Source organism: Mya arenaria, chromosome 14 (genome assembly GCF_026914265.1).
Source record: "Mya arenaria isolate MELC-2E11 chromosome 14, ASM2691426v1".
Taxonomy (NCBI): Eukaryota; Metazoa; Mollusca; class Bivalvia; order Myida; family Myidae; genus Mya; species Mya arenaria.
The window spans coordinates 35,501,549-35,522,860 of record NC_069135.1 but is presented as its reverse complement, the minus strand read 5'-3'; the positions used below and the strand labels follow the sequence as shown (position 1 = coordinate 35,522,860).

Below are 21,312 nucleotides of genomic sequence, written 5' to 3'. Positions count from 1 at the left end.
TAACTCAAATTTGCCTTAAACATATACAAACAGTAGTTTCATACCATTGTTTTTTCTGTTATAAATTATTTATATCCATATTTGTATATTTTGTTTCGCCTTCAAAACACACGCATCTAATAATTAAGAGTACAGCATAGCGTGCAATTATCTTGCTTTAAATCTAATCTATCGATAATCAATATGATTAACTAACAAATAACAATACGGCTGTATACATTGGGTATGGACTAATGTTGTATCGTCTGGGTATTGGGGTGAATCGTCATTCTTCACATCACACCCACAAAGCGAAATATAAGATCACAAAAAAGCCCACAAAATTTCCATGTAACGCGATAAGGTTTTGGAAGGTTTGAATTCATAATTACAGCGTTGTGTCATACTGGATATATTCAAATGCTCTACTTAAGTTAAGTTTGGTTGAAAGGAAGTGAACAGGTGATTTAAGTTGGAATACAAGTTGCACAATGTGAAAAACACGAAAGACAACGAAACAATAACACGCCACAGTATTACATATAGCCTTATATGGAAAAACCTTTGATCTCTATTTAAAAATGCCTGGATTAAAAGGAGGGGTATGAACTACTTGTTACTTTATTATCTCATTTATAGTATTTATAAAGTTTTGTATTGAATTGGACTTATTGGAGCGTTTACATTTGTTGTATACATTTATACTGAAATGTTTGATATGGTCGATTCAAAATGAATATGGTCGTGCCTTAAGGCAAATTTATATTGTAAACATTATGAACTGTTTACATCCTGATCTTGCTTGATTTAATTCAGCACTAATTAAGTACCTGAGGGCCATGGGTTTGACGTACTTTGCCTTAATTCATCCCCCTGTTGGGAACATGTTTTCTATCGTCTACCTCTATTTCAGTGTAAAACATATTTTAAATAAGAAATCATCATCATCATCATCATCATCATCGTCATCGTCGTCGTCGTCTTCATCGCCGTCGCCATTGTCATCATCATCATCTCATCATCATCTTCATCATCTTCATAATCATCATCTTCATCATCTTCATCATCATCATCATCATCATCATCATCATCATCATCATCATCATCATCTTCGTCATCATCACCACCACCACCACCACCACCACCACCACCACCATCTTCTTCATCACCATCTTCATCATTATCATCACATTTCTTTATTTCTTTTCATCTCCTTGATATTATTACCAACAACATTGTCAGACATTTATTGTCGGACTAATATACAATTGTTTAACAGCACTGTACGCCTTTTGATTTTATTTACAAAGATTTGACAGATATATACATGTACTAGTTGTTTAAGTGTTGTTATGTTTGTTTTGATGTTCGTTCTTGTCCGTATTGCAACATATAAAACTTTTCAAAAATAGATGAACTCTAAATGTTCCCCTGATCTGGTACTTAGTTTCAATTACCTGAGCTACTTCTCCCCCGACAGTCAAGGGAGGGTAAGGGCGTGGCCGGAGACCAATCATCCATCGACTCTACGGGCTCCGTGACCATCAGCCAGGTCAGCTTTGACCCAATACCTGGCGGTCCCCATGATAACAAGGCATTTGACGTCGGTACATCCAGGGTAAGATTGCTTAGTGCAACATGAGAAATAAGTGTTAAAACAATAAAAGATAAAGAAAAAGTTTAGGCAATATCAAAGCAATATGGACGATTATGTTTACATAAACGACACCACCACCACCACCACCACCACCACTACAACCAACAACAACAACAAGAACAAAGGAACTGTCATTTGTCTTCTGTGTAAAATTATAAAAGGTTGTGGTACCAAATTATCATTGTATTTTTTCTGAAGTCAAACTAATGACAATTCTATAAACCTCCTTAAATTACCAGATTACACTGCAAATACAGTTTTTAAAATTCTTATGCCAAAATTATTAACCAACTCCACATTATCCCCCTTCCCATATAGGCCACACTGGATACCGTGGATACAGTGGACAGCCGGAAGCAGCTATATGGTGTGGATGAGAACGAGGAGCGCGGCAACTGGAGCGGCAGGTTCGACTTCCTGTTGTCGCTCCTCGGGTATGCCGTCGGCCTCGGCAACGTCTGGAGGTTTCCATACCTCTGCTACAGGTAACTTCATAACTATAGCCGTAAAAGTTAAAGTTTATCTAGTTTTAACAACTCGATGCTTTTTAAATAGATCTGGAGTAAAGCTGTAACGCAATGACCGAAAAAAATCGCCGGCATCCGATTAAGAATATGTTGTAAAAAGTACTGGTTCCGGAAAATCCGTCGAATTGGCTTGGGGCGAACGCATAACTCTTCAAGCAATCTTACTGGTACCCTTTATATGAGAGCTTAACCACTTAAGAATGAATGAAGGACAGTCTGACCACGTACAATAAGAGGTCGGGAATCATATGGCCGTGATAATGTCAATCGACTTCTTAAAGTGACACTGTTATTCAAAATCATTTCATACACATGTATAACAAAGATAAATTTTGAGTGATGTCCCTTTAATTTCCTACTAAATATTGCATTTATGAAAATTATTAATTACTGATAACAAGATTGTAACCGTGTATTTATTAGCTGAAAACACAAAAATATTAAATGATTGGTGAGTGCTAATAGATTTACATTGATCTTGAATTGTCTCATGAGATAGAAATACCCTGTTTTCAGCACCTTTCTTTCAAATTAAACTCAGTATCCTTCATAAGAACCATTGTTTTCAACATTTATTTATCATTTTAGGTATATCAAAACAATTGTTATTAATTATGGTAAATCTTATTTAGGAGTAAGAGTACATCTTAAAACTGCACTCTCACAGATTAATCGTCTTGACAACTTTTTTATGTTTTGTCTTGGAACGAGCCAATTTTTGCGAAATTCCATGGAAACCAGTTATATAAGACTGCTGACAAAAAAATTAGATCGCAGATTTTTATATTAAAGTTAAAAAAATGATGTTTTTATGCATTTTTTCTTAAACCGTTAGTAACTGTTAAAAACATTAATTTTCGAATGGAAATATGAAAATCTACGATATGATATTTTGTCTGCAGTGTTATATCACAGGTTGTTATATACTTGCGCATAAATTGGCTCATTCCAAGACAAAAATAAATAAATAAAAAGTTGTTAAAACGGTAAATCTCAATCGTAACAACTCGGCCATCTCCGGCAAGCTTCGAGATAGACCTCGTAAATAGTAGTAAGGATATACGAAAGTGCGATGCGGCTGCCGGCGATTAACACCGTTTCAATCCGCGTAAAGAAGGCCCATTGTAACAACAAGGAGATGGATTGTGTTAAATTAAATGTGCTTGTTTAAGAGAAAATATTTATTGTAACCTCAAAGAATGTTCGTTTTATGAATATTTAGATGTTTCCTTATGGTTGAAGCACTCTATATCCTCTAGAAAAATCGTGAGCACACAGAAAATGTACTTGACAGTCATTGAAATGATCATACGGTTCATGGCATGCATGAATCTTTACATCGGATTAAATGCATGCATGGACTAAATGTCAACATTTTCTCAACAGTTATAGGAATACCCTATGAAATGTAAGTTTTAAGTCAAACTTTGCCGTGTTATTTTTCACACCATGCCTTGCCATTAAAACAACATTACTATTCTGTAAAATCATTGATTGCATTGTGCAGAGTTTTGTGGATTGTGGTAGGATGGGTGTGAGCTTGGCACCCAGTCACCTTTACCAGCTGAAATCTATGCATGCCTTTACTTCAGCATTATTGGGTTTGGGCTGCAGATTTTTTTTGTATAAACAGTTCTGTGGGGTTAGGGTGGGGCGGTGACTATCCACGCAGTAAGCTCAATTGTTAGAGTACCAGTACAACGTTCATGTGGATATGCACCAGACAATTGTAACCACGGCCCCCCAGGTCTGGGGAATAGTGGGGACTTTGACTTTCAGTACAGCCAACCCCGGCTAAAATCCCCACCCTGCGCGGACGATCCAATGGCAAAATCCCTGCCAAATGCCCCCACACCCCAGGGACTCTAGGTAAGGTCCATTACCCTCTATATTTTAAGCGAAGTTAAAACCACCGCATTCACCCAGCACTGCAGGGCCACCTGATAGGTAAAACACGGCCCATTTCCCCGGGTTAACCCCAGTATTCCCCTAAACCTGGGGGGGGGGGGTACAATTGACTGGTGCACTAAGTTGACAGAACTTGTCTTAAAATTGTATTTGTTCAAGGCAGATCATGCTTCACTTTACCTCCTAGGCTGTGGATAAAACCCACTCATTAGAAGTTTCCTTACACATTATATTTGTCTTAATCTTTAATTATTAGTCTCAATATCTTTGAGTAAATTGTCATTTTTTATTAAAAACAACAACACCAAAAGAGTAACTGATAAGATACTCAACCGATTTATTTTTTTGTAAATAAAAGCCATAACAAATAATTAGCCAGGTTACTAAGCTTTTCAGCAATGTATACCAGACTTTTTTCAATAATACTTAATCTATTTTGAATAATTAGCCTTTAGATCACTCTTCACCAAATGACTCTTTTATGTCCAACTACATAAAATGCAAACAAGAATAATTACAGTTTGGATCAACATGTCTCTTTATTTTATTTTTAATATTAGTCAAGTAATAACAGAGCCATCTGTATGCAATCCAATGTAAAATTAATGATAAATTAGGTTTTGCTCCCATTTTTACTTTCATTTCTGTGCCAAGCCCTTTTAAGTGCATTGAGTCTTTTGGGAGACTTCACAATATTTCTGGCGTTTAATCCCCATATATGGCTTTAAGTTGCCATACAAATTTCTTCATTACAAAAAATACTGTATGTCTCCACTTTAACCATAAACACACAAAGAGAGGACTATTTTAAGCATTACCATGTGTCAGAATTAAAGATCTTTCTTTGCATTTTATTTGTCTAAATGTATTACCGGTCTCTTTAGCAATATCCTTGTGCCTCTTTGAGTACTTGGCTAGACAGTTTGGTTTTTAATACATTGTTTTGAATGTTTTATTTGTACACAACAATGATGATGATGATGATGACACTATGCCATGCCAAAACCTCAACACATTTTCTTCAAACAAAAAAGGACAGTCATTCAGAATAACTTTTATTACATCAATAAAGTATCTTGGAGGGGCTTGAACCCACAACCTTGGATTTGAGGCTTATCCTCTAGACCACTTTCACCTTTTCACATTTTAAAGAGCCCAGTTTTCAATATGGCATTTGCAAGGATGTGCCCTATTAAAGGCTTTTCTAAAGTCTTAAAAATTTAACTGAACAAAATAGTTCTCCTTTATTTGGTCTGCCAATGCCATCTGTTTCTGTTTTTGTAGTTATCTTCCCTCCTTAATATAGGAAAACCACTTTAAGCGTAGATAAATCCTTTACCATATAACCCTTTTAAAATATGTGTCTGGGTGTATCTAATAATCACAGGCCAACAGATGACTTTTATCAGCAACTTCACATCAGTATTGAGTCATCAAATATTTGAGATGACAAGATGTTTCACTGAATGCTTTGTTTCCATCTTGCACTCATTTCCCCAAGGTAGGCGTTGCAGTTGTGTTAGATGATTTCCATGCATTGCAGGTCAATCCTCATACAATGGCATTTTTGATTTCATTCGGATTCCAGTGCCTGAAATAGAAAACATAAAATACAACAGAAATAATAGGAATTATATTGTCAGATCAATTATTTTAAAAGCCTGTACAACAACAGAAAAGTATTCACAAAATATTAAGTGCAACACCAATTTAAAGCTGCATCCCCACAGTTTTACTGTTCTGCCACCTTTTTATTTTTGTCTTTTAACGAGCCAATTGGCAATTATTGTGCAAATGTATGGAAACCAGTGATATAGCACTACCATTACCTCATCCGCCTTTTTTCATTAGAACAAGCCAGGAATTCAGAGGCGGCTGCACCACTGGTACCATACTGCTCTCTGAAAATGACAATAAGATTAAAATTTAAATGTCTGCATTTCATTGGCACAGTAAAATATAAGCATTTTTCAATGTTTCTGCATCACCACCACCGGTGGATATCAAAGAATTTAACCATGAAGTTCAAACTGGGACCAATAATAGTAGTCTTACTCCCAGCTTGAAAGAAATGTGTGCTGGTTCAAACTCATTTTGCTAAACCACTTGAATGAAGATCTAATTTAGAGAGCTATATTAGTGAACAGGCATCAATTGTTTCATTACATTAAGCTGTTCGATACCAACACTCACGGACATATAAACCATACATCCTTGGTTAAAAGAATGTAAATTTTAATTATAAAAAAAATATCAAGTTAATGAAATGAAATGTATATCTCTTAGAATCTGTCAAATGGAAGGAGACTTTACCCCACCCACTAAGAATTAATGACATTTCCATTTAGTTTCTCATTAGGGCTCTTTTAAAACCATTTTTATATTTTAATAAAATACAATAATATAAAAATAACACTTACACACAAATAAGTGGTAACAGTTACGCTCCTCATTCTGTCTTTGGTCTAACATATCTCTTGGTTGTTTGAACATCTTCTTGGTCGGCCATGATGGACTATTTTCTTACGACCCGTATTATATCCGAGGCCATATCTTGATAATAGCCGAGGAGTTCCGATTGGGTAAATCTGTGAGAGTGCAGCTTTAACTTGATGGTACATTTCAGAAATGGTGGAGGTGCGTTTCTCATACCGTTCGCCATTATGATGGTTATAGTTGGCATGCCCCTGTTTTACATGGAAGCCTCTATTGGACAGTTTGCCAGTCGGGGACCAATGACCTGCTGGGGCTTTTCTCCCGTCTTTAAAGGCAAGTATCGCGATACTTTAGGTTGTAGTCATGTTTTTAATGAATTGCTTTAAAGCACATTGTAGTTGTAAAACATAAAAATACACATCGTATTAAGCTGAGACATTATATACTGGAGAACCGACAATTCTCTATGGAAGCTGTGTTTAAAGCAGCAATCTCACAGATTTACCGCTTTGACCATTTTTTTAAATTTCTGTCATGGAATGACTCATTTTTTTGCGTAACTATCTGAAAACCAGCGATATAAGACTGGTAACAAAAGACAAGATCGCACTTTTTCATATTTACTTTAAAAAAAAAAGCGTTACTGACGCCATCTGATTTTTTGTCAGCAGACTTATATCACTAGTTTCCACGCATTTTCGAAAAATATGGCTCGTTCCCAAATAAAAAATCAATATAAACGTCAATCTGTGAGAGTGCAGCTTTAACGATACCCCACATTTTACAGGCGTAGGTATAGTGATGGTGTTGGTGTCAGCCATGACGTCCATGTACTACAACATGGTGCTGGTCTGGGCCATCTACTACATGTTCCCATCCTTCCACTATTACAGGTGTAGGAATAGCGATGGTGCTGGTGTCAGCCATGACGTCCATGTACTACAACATGGTGCTGGCCTGGGCCATCTACTACATGTTCGCATCCTTCCGCTCCGTCCTCCCCTGGACCGACTGTGATCCCAGGACCACGAAGAACAACGAATGTAAGACCATCCATTCGGAACTCCTCGGCCATTTTACATCGAAAACAACCTCGGATGTATACGGACGGTTTACAATGTCAGAAATTGGTACACTTTAACTACGCTGCAAGTAGGTCGCTTAGTAATTTCAATTTAGCAGTCTAACTTAATGACTAAACTCATGGGAAACTTAAATTAGTTTGCGGTAATATACTTTACTGGTAATGAATTTAAACGGTCATTTTTACGAACTACTTATACTGACGTACCGGCATACATCTAAGGTGGATTGCGATGTAAAAAGGCCAAGGAGTTCCGAATGTAAGACCATCAACAGTACATGTTAAAGCGGCACTCTCACCGTTTTGACAAATTTTATTTATTTTTGGTCTTGGAATGAGCCAATTTTTGCGATAATGTCTGAAAACTAGTCATACAAGACTGCTGACAAAACAAATCGCAGATTCTTTTTTCATATTCATGTTCGAAAATTGATATTTTCATGGCTGAAACGCTATAGGAAAAAATAGTTTTTCGGCAGTTTTCCAAATAATTCAGATCTGTACTATTGTGAATCATCTTATATGACTGAATTGAAGGCATTGATGCCATGGACAGCTAAAACTGAGATAAAAAAGAAGAAGAAAAAAAGTCAAAACTGTCAATCTGTAAAAGTGCAGCTTTAATGATTGAAAGTTACATTTTAATGCATGCGCAAATATAATCAAGAGTCTAGACACCAGATGATACAACAGCAAGATAAAAAGAAAATTATCAAAAAACTTGCATAAAATTGATATTGTTTCGTTCATCGCTTTGATTCTTTCTCACTGATGTATCACATCGATTTCGAAACATGCATCTATCGCAGTTTTTGCGGGTTTTTTTTAATTATAACTTCACAAGAGTTGTCTACCGCTTCAATACCAGTAAGTTTAACAATATCATCGGTATATTTATCTGCACTAATAAACAGGTTTATGATTTCAATAACCATTATAAGCTATTTCTTAACAAGGAAACTCCGAGTTGACAGCAACATGATATTCATGTAAAATGATGAATTATCGGCCTCTTACTAGCTTGCATTGATAATTATAGGCTTGTTTTGAGGAAACACTGTTATTGCTGATTTGAGGACAATCTGGTGTCTATTCCCTGAAAAACACAAATAAAGAATTTATCAGAAATTTGAGTTAAGAAGTTTAATGAAAATCAAACGGATGAAGAGACGGACGCAACACGGACGGGTTGACGAAGGCATGGATTACGGAGAGAGAGACGGCCATGGAACGAAATCATACTGTATAGAAATGCACATGGATACATCATTTAACAAAACGCCTTTATAACGTGCAGGGTGTTCGGGTAACGTGCCTCGGGCGGCTTGTACGGAAGACTCCCAGGTTAAGGCGGCTAATGGCACGTGTTGGAGCGCGGAGGGTGACATGGTTGGCGTCTGGGACGATGACCTTCTCAAGGACCACGAGGGCATATACAGGCGCTCACCCGCAGAGATCTACTGGAAGTACGTTTATTATCTCAAAACTGTGTCTTTTATTCTTCTCATTTGTGATCAAATAAAAAACATACATTAAAATTAGGCCATATCCATCCGACTCTTTTCAGTATCGAGAAATGTCCTCGTGCACTAAATGTTAATGTGTGTCATCTTAATATATTTAACGGATTTACTGTATAAACGAACCTTTATAACATGAGTTTAAATAATAAAATCGTTTAAACATTTTACAATTAAATTACTTAACGTCATACGTTGGTCCCCCGACTGCTGAAACACATTATAATATAAGTCAGTCAGGTAACGGCGGCCGTCTTGGATTTTGGCGGCCATATTGAATGAATTCGGAGTGGGTCCTGAGCTTTCTCAAATTATATTTACATTTTTTGCAAGTAAATTTCAAAACGCAACATGCACAATTTCTTTCATAATATGACCGGGCTATTGTGTAGAATATTAATGACTAAGATCGTTTCATACAATCCGCACCTCTCAATCATTTCAATTTACCAAGCATATTTCCACTAAACGAAATATTTACAATGAAAAAACAAGAACACCGACCATTCATAATTGTTTTCAGCGTAATTCTTATCTCTGATTCCTTTTATTATCTCAGTAATGTCGTGCTGCAGTTGAGTGATGGTATAGACGATTTCGGAGAGCCTCACTGGTACCTCGTGTTGTGCCTCCTCCTCGCCTGGATCACTGTCTTCTTCTGCCTCATCAAGGGCATCAAAACCACCGGAAAGGTAATCGGAAAAGTAACGTGTGTTGAGCTATTTTGGCAATGATATGTGTAGTGAGGTTTATGGGCAAGGTAACTTGTGTTGAACTTTATTTGGAATGGTATATGTAGTGAGGTTTATGGGCAAGGTAACTTGTATTGACCTTTATTGGCAATGGTATATGTAGTGAGGTTTATGGGCAAGGTAACGTGGGTTAACCTTTATTGACAATGGTATATGTAATGAGGTTTATGGGCAAGGTAACTTGTGTTGACCTTTATTGGCAATGGTATATGTAGTGAGGTTTATGGGCAAGGTAACGTGTGTTGACCTTTATTTGCAATGAAATATGTAATGAGGTTTATGGGCAAGGTAACGTTTGTTGACATTTATTAGGAACAGTTTATGAAGTGATGTTTATGGGTAAGGTAACACGTGTTAACCTTTATTGCCAATGGTTTATGTAGTGATGTTTATGGGCAAGGTAACTTGTGTTGACATTTATTAGAAATAGTTTATGAAGTGATGTTTATGGGCAAAGTAACACGTGTTAACCTTTATGGGACATGGTTAATGTAGTGTTGTTTATGGGCAATGTAACACGTGTTAACCTTTATTGGGAATGGTTTATGTGGTGATGTTTATGGGCAAGGTAACACTTGTTAACCTCTATGGGCAATGATTTATGTAGTGATGTAAATGGGCAAGGTAACACGTTTTAACCTCTATGGGCAATGTTATATGTAGTGAGGTTTATGGGCAAAGTAACACGTGTTGACCTTTATGGGCAATGGTTTATGTAGTGATGTTCATGGGCAAGGTAACACGTTTTAACCTCTATGGGCAATGGTATATGTAGTGAGGTTTATGGACAAAGTAACACGTGTTAACCTTTATGGGCAATGATTTATGTAGTGGTGTTAATGGGCAAGGTAACACGTTTTAACCTCTATGGGCAATGGTATATGTAGTGAGGTTTATGGACAAAGTAACACGTGTTAACCTTAATTGCCAATGGTTTATGTAGTGATGTTTATGGGCAAGGTAACACGTGTTAACCTCTATGGACAATGATTTATGTAGTGATGTTAATGGGCAAGGTAACACGTTTTAACCTCTATGGGCAATAGTATATGTAGTGATGTTTATGGACAAAGTAACACGTGTTGACCTTTATGGGCAATGGTTTATGTAGTGATGTTTATGGGCAAGGTAACACGTTTTAACCTCTATGGGCAATGGTATATGTAGTGAGGTTTATGGACAAAGTAACACGTGTTAACCTTTATGGGCAATGATTTATGTAGTGATGTAAATGGGCAAGGTAACACGTTTTAACCTCTATGGGCAATGTTATATGTAGTGAGGTTTATGGACAAAGTAACACGTGTTAACCTTTATTGCCAATGGTTTATGTAGTGATGTTTATGGGCAAGGTAACACGTGTTAACCTTTATGGGCAATGATGTATGTAGTGAGGTTTATGGACAAGGTAACGTGTGTTGACCTTTATTTGCAATGGTATATGTAGTGAGGTTTATGGGCAAGGTAACACGTGTTAACCTTTATGGGCAATGGTGTGTGTACTGAGGTTTATGGGCAAGGTAACGTGTGTTGACCTTTATTGGCAATGATATATGTAGTGAGGTTTATGAGCAAGGTAACGTGTGTTAACCTTTATTTGCAATGGTATATGTAGTGAGGTTTATGGGCAAGGTAACGTGTGTTAACCTTTATTGACAATGGTATATGTAGTGAGGTTTATTGTCAAAGTAACGTTTGTTCAATTTTCAGTTGGCATGTGTATTGAGGTGAGGTGTACGGGCAAGGTAACGTTTGAAGAGCTTCATTGGCAATGTTATGTGTAGTGAGGTTTATGGGCAAGTTAACGTTTGATGAGCTTCATTGGCAATGTTATATGTAGTGAGGTTTTTGGGCAAGGATACGTGTGCTCGGCTTTATAGGAAAGATCACTTGTAGTAACCTTAATTGGCGAGGTTAAATCCAGTTACAATGTATTATTTGCAAGATAATGTAAAGCTTTATATGCAGTGTACTAAGCCCCATATATAATGCAATGTGTGTTAATCTTTATATGAGACGGAGTGTATGTGAAGCTTATATCCAATGCTTATTAGGTTGGGCTTCATATCAAATCCATGAGCATTGAGATAATGAGTGTTGAGCTTTTTGAGCAAGTAGCATGTAGTGATATATTTGGCAAGGTAGCGTGTAGTGAAAGATTTGGCAAGGTAGCGTGTAGTGATAGATTTGGCAAGGTAGCGTGTAGTGATAGATTTGGCAAGGTAGCGTGTAGTGGCAGTTTTGAACAAGGTAACGTGTTGTTATTGACTTGACAAGCTATTGTTTAGTGATAGTTTAGGACAAGTAGGGTATGGTAATATTTTTGGACAAGGTAGCGTGTAGTAAACGTTTAAGACAAGTAGAGAGTAGTGATACTTTTGGAGAGAATTAACGTGTAGTGATAGTTTAGGCCAAGGTAACGTGTAGTGATAGTTTTAGGCAAGATAGCGTATAGTGATAGTTTGGGCAAGATAGCGTATAGTGATAGTTTGGGCAAGATAGCGTATAGTGATAGTTTAGGACATGGTAGCGTATAGTGATAGTTTATGACATGGTAGCGTGTATTGATTGTTTAGGACAAGATAGCGTACAGTGATAGTTTGGACAAGATAGCGTATAGTGATAGTTTGGGCAAGATAGCGTATAGTGATAGTTTAGGACATGGTAGCGTATAGTGATAGTTTCGGACATGGTAGCGTATAGTGATTGTTAAGGACAAGGTAGCGTGTAGTGATTGTTTAGGACATGGTAGCGTATAGTGATAGTTTAGGACATGGTAGCGTTTATTGATTGTTTAGGACAAGATAGCGTATAGTGATTGTTTGGACAAGATAGCGTATAGTGATAGTTTGGGCAAGATAGCGTATAGTGATAGTTTGGGCAAGATAGCGTATAGTGATAGTTTAGGACATGGTAGCGTGTATTGATTGTTTAGGACAAGATAGCGTATAGTGACAGTTTGGGCAAGATAGCGTATAGTGATAGTTTGGGCAAGATAGCGTATAGTGATAGTTTGGACAAGATAGCGTATAGTGATAGTTTAGGACATGGTAGCGTATAGTGATAGTTTAGGACAAGGTAGGTGTATTGATTGTTTAGGACAAGGTAGCGTTTAGTGATTGTTTAGGCCAAGGTAGCGTGTAGTGATTTTTTAGGACAAGGTAGCTTATAGTGATGATAGTGGACAAGGTTGCGTGAAGTGAGCTTTATATGTAGTGTCAAATTTAGCGCACATTGAACAAATTGAAATATTAACACGCTCGCTGATCAAACTTCTGAGACATTGTTAAACATTTGAAATTTCTTCTGCCTAGAATGTTATCTAGTTTATCTGTTATGCAAACTATCAAGCATAGATTTATTGCAGAATTGTCTATAAGCCATTTGTATCTGTGTTTTAGCGCAATAAGAAAAAAAGAATATATACATGTTCGCCTTTAATTTGTTTAGCATGCATCAAAATCATATCTAAGAACTTTTCACCTCTTAAGATAGCTGTTATTCTTTTGACAAACTGTTCAAGTCTAAATTACAAGTTGAAATACGAATAATACTTATTGGGATTAAGTGTAACTTTTTACACAAACAACATACGTGACGTTAAGTCACTAACCTATTGTGTCGAACATTTGGGTATTTTCTAGGTTAAAATGTTTGAAGATAAGCCTTTGGGAGGGGGGACTTCTCTTCTCTTTTCCCGACAATGTCATCTAAGGGTATTGTTAAGTCATTTGATAAGGGTTTGTTATAAAACAAAAATCAATAAATTGCATTCTGTTTCCACAGGTCGTGTATTTCACCGCGATATTTCCCTACGTGGTATTGATTATCCTGTTTTTCCGCGGAGTGACGCTGCCTAACGCCGGAGAAGGAATCAAATTCTTCATCTTTCCAGTCTGGTCCAAGCTTCTCGAAGCAAGGGTATGTTGTGGAATTGTTGTTTCACGTGTGTTCCTTACTTGAGAATGATAATTTCACGTGTGTTCCTTACTGGTAGAACGATAGTTTCACGTGTGTTCCTTACTGGTAGAACGATAGTTTCACGTGTGCTCCCTACCGGTGGAACGGTAGTGTAACGCGTGTTACTTATTGATGGAACGATAGTTTCACGTGTGTTCCTTACTGGTGAAACGCTAGTGTCATGTGTGTTCCTTACTAGTGGAACGGTAGTGTAACGTGTTTTCCTTACTGGCTGAACGGTAGTGTAACGCGTGTTCCTTACTGGTGGAACGGTAGTGTAACGTGTGTTCCTTATTGGTGGAACGGTAGTGTAACGCGCGTTCCTTACTGTTGGTATGGGAGTGTAACGCGTGTTCCTTACTGGTGGAACGGTAGTGTAACGCGTGTTCCTTACTGGTGAAACGGTAGGGTGACGCGTGTTCCTTACTGGTGGAATGGGAGTGTAACGCTTGTTCCTTACTGGTGGAATGGGAGTGTAACGCTTGTTCCTTACTGGTGGAATGGGAGTGTAACGCTTGTTCCTTACTGGTGGAATGGGTCCTTACTGGTGGAATGGGAGTGTAACGCGTGTTCCTTACTGGTGGAATGGGAGTGTAACGCGTGTTCCTTACTGGTGGAAAGGTAGTGTAACGCGTGTTCCTTACTGGTGGAATGGGAGTGTAACGCTTGTTCCTTACTGGTGGAATGGGAGTGTAACGCGCGTTCCTTATTGATTGAATGGGAGTGTAACGCGTGTTCCTTACTGGTGGAACGGTAGTGTAACGTGTGTTCCTTACTGGTGGAACGGTAGTGTAACGCTTGTTCCTTACTGGTGGAATGGGAGTGTAACGCTTGTTCCTTACTGGTGGAATGGGAGTGTAACGCTTGTTCCTTACTGGTGGAATGGGAGTGTAACGCGTGTTCCTTACTGGTGGAATGGGAGTGTAACGCTTGTTCCTTACTGGTGGAATGGGAGTGTAACGCGTGTTCCTTACTGGTGGAATGGGAGTGTAACGTGTGTTCCTTACTGGTGAAACAGTAGTGTAACGTGTGTTCCTTACTGGTGAAAAGGTAGTGTTACGCTTGTTCCTTACTGGTGGAATGGGAGTGTAACGCGTGTTCCTTACTGGTGGAATGGGAGTGTAACGTGTGTTCCTTACTGGTGAAACAGTAGTGTAACGTGTGTTCCTTACTGGTGAAACAGTAGTGTAACGTATGTTCCTTACTGGTGAAACAGTAGTGTAACGCGTGTTCCTTACTGGTGAAACAGTAGTGTAACGTGTGTTCCTTACTGGTGGAACGGTAGTGTAACGTGTGTTCCTTACTGGTGGAATGGGAGTGTAACGTGTGTTCCTTACTGGTGGAATGGGAGTGTAACGCTTGTTCCTTACTGGTGGAATGGGAGTGTAACGCGTGTTCCTTACTGGTGGAATGGGAGTGTAACGTGTGTTCCTTACTGGTGAAACAGTAGTGTAACGTGTGTTCCTTACTGGTGAAACGGTAGTGTTACGCTTGTTCCTTACTGGTGGAATGGGAGTGTAACGCGTGTTCCTTACTGGTGGAATGGGAGTGTAACGTGTGTTCCTTACTGGTGCAACAGTAGTGTAACGTGTGTTCCTTACTGGTGAAACAGTAGTGTAACGTATGTTCCTTACTGGTGAAACAGTAGTGTAACGCGTGTTCCTTACTGGTGAAACAGTAGTGTAACGTGTGTTCCTTACTGGTGGAACGGTAGTGTAACGTGTGTTCCTTACTGGTGGAACATTAGTGTAACGCGTGTTCCTTATTTGTGAAACAGTAGTGTAACGCGTGTTCCATACTGGTGAAACAGTAGTGTAACGCGTGTTCCTTACTGGTGAAACAGTAGTATAACGCGTGTTCCTTACTGGTGGAATGGGAGTGTAACGTGTTTTCCTTACTGGTGAAACAAGTAAGTTAGTACATACACTGTTAGTGTTATAAGCAATATACGTACTTCTTTCTAAATATAATGTTCACCCAGGTGTGGAAGGATGCAGCGGTTCAGATCTTTTTCTCCATGTCGATAGCGGGCGGCGGACTGGTCACTCTCTCAAGCTACAACCGTTTCCATAACAACATACTCAAGTAAGAAACCTTAATAACCGTTTCATGATATATTTTAACAACGAATACATATCTAGCAAGTGGTAACAACAGTGACCTGTATGCTAATCTCGGAGACACGTTGCTAGGCGCACGTTGGTGTTGAGGCAACGGAAAACCACCTGGAAACACATGACGTTATGGCTAACAAGCGTAACGTCAACTAACGCTAATGGCGCCAATGGAGAATCTACTTGTTTAATGCAGTACCGACCTGTCGATTTTTTCCAAACATCAAGTAAATAATTATGAATACGAGAACGAACCACATGTGCATTTTTCTGGGATCGTGACTCGTTCTTAAGTCGAAGTCAAACCGACCTCCCGAACTGTGCCGTAGCATGAAGTGCTTAGTTTTGGTGTGTTCCGGCGTAAGTACTATACATGTAGCTATTGTTGCATGCGCCATTATGTTCTTAAGGTGTGTTTTAGCAACGAAGTGTACTTGAAATGCTAGCAGATCTCAAAATATGCACACGTCCGATTCTGGAGAAAAGCTCCTGGCGCAAGAGTTATCACAACATTGAAACGAACTCGTAGCCAACCTGTAGTTAGAGAGTTCTTACACGGTACCACGTTCTCTGACATTTTCTCTTCGAAACATGTCCGTTTAATAAAAATACTAAAACAAATATAAATCATACTCACGTTTGTAGAAGTAAACACAAGACACAGCTACACCACGGCTCGACGGCTCATTTTCTTTGCACCAACGATAAGTGGTCGAGTTGGCGTTTAGTGGCGGTGGTACCGTGTTTGGGCAATACAGTATGCCAATCGTTTGCCCTGTCATTTATTATTCAGTGATAACATAACATAACATAACATAACATAACATAACATAACATATAGTTTATTGTATTCGAAGGCGTCCGGCCCATAATACAGTTATTCATAAATATACGTTTAACAACATAGATATAATACAATGATGAACAAGACATATTTTAAAGCAATGAGATATCAATAATATTCTTGCAAACTCCTTTAAACAAATGTTTAAAAATGCAAAGAATCGACATGCTTGTACATCAATATTGCATTCATAAGCTTCTGGTATAAGAATAAGATGCATATATAATAATAAGGCACAGGTGAATAACACTATAACGAGTTATCATTACGTTTAAGAAATGTTTCTCTTGTTATAAAAGCGTTGTGAATATATTTTGAAATCAGTACAATACTATTTATTGACACTTCTGACATAATGTTGTAGAAAACTGCTTGCGTGGGAATAGACAAAATCCAGTTAGGTTTGAAATATTCATTTCGCAAATTTGCATACAACGGACAAATCATGAACATGCGGAATTCGTCTTCAATGACATATATATGTTTGGACAAACAATATGGGCAAAATCTAAATTCTCGCTCAATATTCAGGTGTCGACCCTTTTCAATCATCAGCGGGTGACTTGAGCACCTAAAGTTGGACAAGTGTCTTTTCAATATATACGATAGATCACATGAACAATATCGTTCAGGATCAAGAGCAGTTTTGAAATGTTTGTAATGGACTGCCTTAGGTGAAGCCTCTATATATGAATACAGTTGTTGTACAACACAATCTTTAAGTCTTTCAATAAATAGCCTTAAGAAATGTTCTTGGTTTCCAATCTCTTGTGAAATCCACGCATAACCAAAACCGTTCTCAAATAATAATTTCTTCACACTTGTTGCCCATGTTGTACGACCTGATTCATCCAGTGATTTAAGCATAAGATAACTCTGTCGTGGATAACGGTTTTCTGGCATGTGTATCAGTTTTAACCAGTACTTAATGCATCGTGTTGAATATTGTATGGACATAGGGTTTCTTCCACACTCACTTAATGCAAAAAAGTTAGCAACAGACTGGTTTAAACCACAAATCCGTTTACAGAAGTCAATATGGACTTTCTCCGTACATTCAGAATAACCGTATCCCCATATATCGGCACAATAACACAAAATAGGTTGTACAATTGAGTCAAACAATTTAAAAGCGTCTTTCTGGTGTAAATAACCAAAATGTTTTTGATATCATAATATATTTGTAATGGCTTTTGTCGCCTGTTTCGCTAGTGTTTCTCTAGTCAGTGATGGCTCCTTGTATATCAAATCGTTTGCATTACTTTGTCGAGAACAGTATTGCATTGATATTTCAATTTCATTCTTCTTTTTTTACTTTGTAGAGATACGATCATCGTGGTTCTTGGTGACTTTTTCACGTGCATATTCGCGGGCTTCGTTATTTTCTCTTACCTGGGATTCATGGCGGGTCAACAGGGCACCACTGTGGACAAGGTGGCGCAGGACGGTACGGGAACTCCCATTAAACTTTTGGGATACACATTCTTATAATTGCCAATAATGTTTGGAAAGTAATAATTGTGCTATGTGTAAAGTGACACTCGCACACATACAATACATTCACATACATTTGCATAACAAACAATAGTTTTGAATGATAAACCTTTATCAACTTGCTAAATAATGCATTTATGGAAATTACGAAATCAATGATAACAAGATTGTAACCGTGTATTTAATAGCTAAAAAACGCACACATATTAAAAGACTGGTGTGTGCTAAAAGATTTACAATGATTAACTGTATATCGTCTCATAAGGTAGAAATGCCGTGCTTTCTGCACATTCCTTTTAAATTAAACTCGAAATCCTTCATAAGAACCATTGTTTTCGATATCCAAATATCCTTTTCGGTAAATGAAACCAATTGTATTAATTGTGGTCCATCTTATTTGGGAGTAAGAGTGCATCTTTATAGATTTAAAACGGACAGTGTTCCTGACAATGCATGAGTTCTAACTGCTAAGGCTTTTGTAGCATCGTGTTTACTATTACGTGAACTTAAAGAAGATTTACGATGTTTTCTTCTTGTACGAATTGCAAACCATCAAATGATACTACCTTCTGTGGTATTTTCAGGGGCGGGGCTAGCGTTCGTAGTTTACCCGGAAGCGGTAACCAACCTGCCAGCGCCGCCATTTTGGTCCATATTGTTTTTCTTCATGTTAATAACGCTGGGCTTGGACAGCCAAGTAAGTTGTATGTCATCGCCGTAAAGTATTGTTAAAGTTCTAAATATAACAGGCCATGAAAAAAATACACAAAGTGGGGTTCGAGTTCACGGCCCCTTTAATGAACGGTACACTCACTTAAGATACTAGATTAATATAACTTCTTGTACTTTTTTCAAGGGCATTTATAATGCAACCGTCTAGAAAATAAAATACGAAAACAAACATGAAAAACGAACTGCTTGAAGGCAGCATTTTTACAATTCTGAAAACATATAACCATTTATGTCACATTCCCAGTTCGCGATGGTTGAAACTGTGTTGACCGGATGCATGGACCAGGTGCCGTCCCTTCGTCCCCGGAAGACGCTCGTCATCCTCACCATCTGCGCCCTCTTTTTCCTTCTTGGACTGCCCCTCACGTGTTCCGTGAGTACATGTACTCTCAAATTATTATTAAAGTGTACGATCTTCTTCATAAAACACGCTTATATTAAAAAATAATAAAACTGCGTTTCGATGCGAAAATATTTTCCAATTATCCGATAACGAAATTATTTTTCCATTATTACAATTTATATGAAATTGTCATTTAAAAAAAGGCTACTGTTATCTCGAAATAAATTTCGATATAACGAATGTAAAATAAGTATTTCAAACGAAACAAAGTGCGTGTATTACGTCATATCAGGGGCTCCGGGCCTACACATGTAGGTGAATATAACGAAATATGAAAGAGAGGAATGTACCTTTTATAACTTACGGACACTTACGCTTTTTCAGGGAGGCATGTATCTTTTACAACTTATGGACAATTACGTTGGTGGATGGACACTGCTCATTATTGGCTTCGCTGAAAATATAGCCATTGCGTATTGTTACGGTAAGCATTATGTATATCATCAGATCGTCGTTTTCTGCAGTATGAATTTGACGGATTTATGAAGCAAGACAATGCTGTTCTTTCATCCTCGGCACACCAGCGTATCATAACCTATATGATACCCTGGGAAAATCAGCTTCCGCCTGATTGGTTGAGAAGTTACGGATGTAATCTCGGTCCAAAGGAATCGTATGATATCACGGCTTAAAATCGTTTTAAGCAGGATATTGTTAAATATGCCGGTAATTTTTCACAAAGGAGATTCTTTCCTTTTTGTCATCGGCTATTTCATTGGTCAAAAAATGCTTATGAATATTCAAGATTTACGAAGTTTCCCTAGCCAATTTGCCCAAGGTATCATATAGATTATGATACGCTGGAGTGCCGATTATGAATTTTTGCAAGTATGCTGAAATATATTTAAAGCTTGTGTTTTGTATCCATACAGTGTGAAATTATTTTCAGGCGTGCCGCGATTTTGCAAAGATCTTGAAGTGATGTTAGGATTTGAGCAAAAGTTGTTCTGGAAGATATGTTGGTATGCTGTCAGTCCTCTTTCCGTCCTTGTAAGTTTTCTAGTATTTATTTCATTGATTAATGTCAAACGTTATTTTTGAATAAGCACCTGGTTGTAGATATATTTTGGGTGAGAACGCCCGTTTTATTCTACTTCATTTTCGTATACATATCACTATACTGCCCGAATGATTCAAGCTCAGCTACGCATACGCCACACAAAATCCAGTTGTTTAATTTCAGTTATGCTTGGCATATCACAAAATCGCCGATGTAGTTTCATATTCACAGAAAACATAAGTATGCCCGAATACTTCGAGTTCAGCTTGACATATATCTAAAAAACATAGGTATAATTCCAGTGTAGCTACGCTTATATCAAAGAGACTTCAGTGCATTTCTAATCTTAATATGCATAAATTACAAGTAGGATTGTACAATTCCAATTCGACTTCGTATTTATCACCATAACGCCTATGTTATTCGGGTTAAGCTTTATTGTATCACAAAATTCCGATTTAGAATCAGTTCAGCTAAACGCATATATATCACAAGAACACCCGTTTAATTCGAGTTCTGCTATGCATCCATCACAGAACGTCCGTAACATTCCAGTGCAGCTTAACGCATAAGAACGCCCGTAAAATTCCAATTCATCTGAACGCATAAGAACCGCTGTAAAATTCCCGTTCAGCTTAACACATAAGTACGCCCGTAAAATTAAAGTTCAGCTTAACGCATAAGAACACCCGTTTAATTCGAGTTCTGCTATGCATCCACCACAGAACGTCCGTAAAATTTCATTTCAGCTTAACGCATAAGAACGCCGGTAAAATTCCAATTCAGCTTAACGCATAAGAACGCCCATAAAATTCCAATTCAGCTTAACGCATAAGAACGCCCGTAAAACTCCAATTCAGCTTAACGCATAAGAACGCCCGTAAAATTCCAGTTCTGCTATG

General features: G+C 37.8%; 1 protein-coding gene across 1 annotated transcript in view; it reads left to right on the top strand.

Moving 5' to 3' along the window:
• The first annotated feature begins 214 nt into the window (after positions 1-214).
• Positions 215-21,312, top strand: part of LOC128218498 (sodium- and chloride-dependent glycine transporter 1-like) — a 28,528-nt gene continuing 7,430 nt past the window's right edge. Inside the window, exons 1-14 of the mRNA XM_052926172.1 lie at positions 215-581; positions 1,460-1,597; positions 1,955-2,121; positions 6,698-6,840; positions 7,401-7,550; positions 8,889-9,057; positions 9,671-9,803; positions 13,650-13,784; positions 15,805-15,908; positions 18,104-18,228; positions 18,860-18,972; positions 19,252-19,380; positions 19,735-19,834; positions 20,300-20,400. Of these exons, the coding sequence (XP_052782132.1) occupies positions 561-581; positions 1,460-1,597; positions 1,955-2,121; positions 6,698-6,840; positions 7,401-7,550; positions 8,889-9,057; positions 9,671-9,803; positions 13,650-13,784; positions 15,805-15,908; positions 18,104-18,228; positions 18,860-18,972; positions 19,252-19,380; positions 19,735-19,834; positions 20,300-20,400 (1,728 nt within the window). The 5' untranslated portion in view covers positions 215-560. The remainder of the gene's footprint in view (positions 582-1,459; positions 1,598-1,954; positions 2,122-6,697; positions 6,841-7,400; positions 7,551-8,888; positions 9,058-9,670; positions 9,804-13,649; positions 13,785-15,804; positions 15,909-18,103; positions 18,229-18,859; positions 18,973-19,251; positions 19,381-19,734; positions 19,835-20,299; positions 20,401-21,312) is intronic.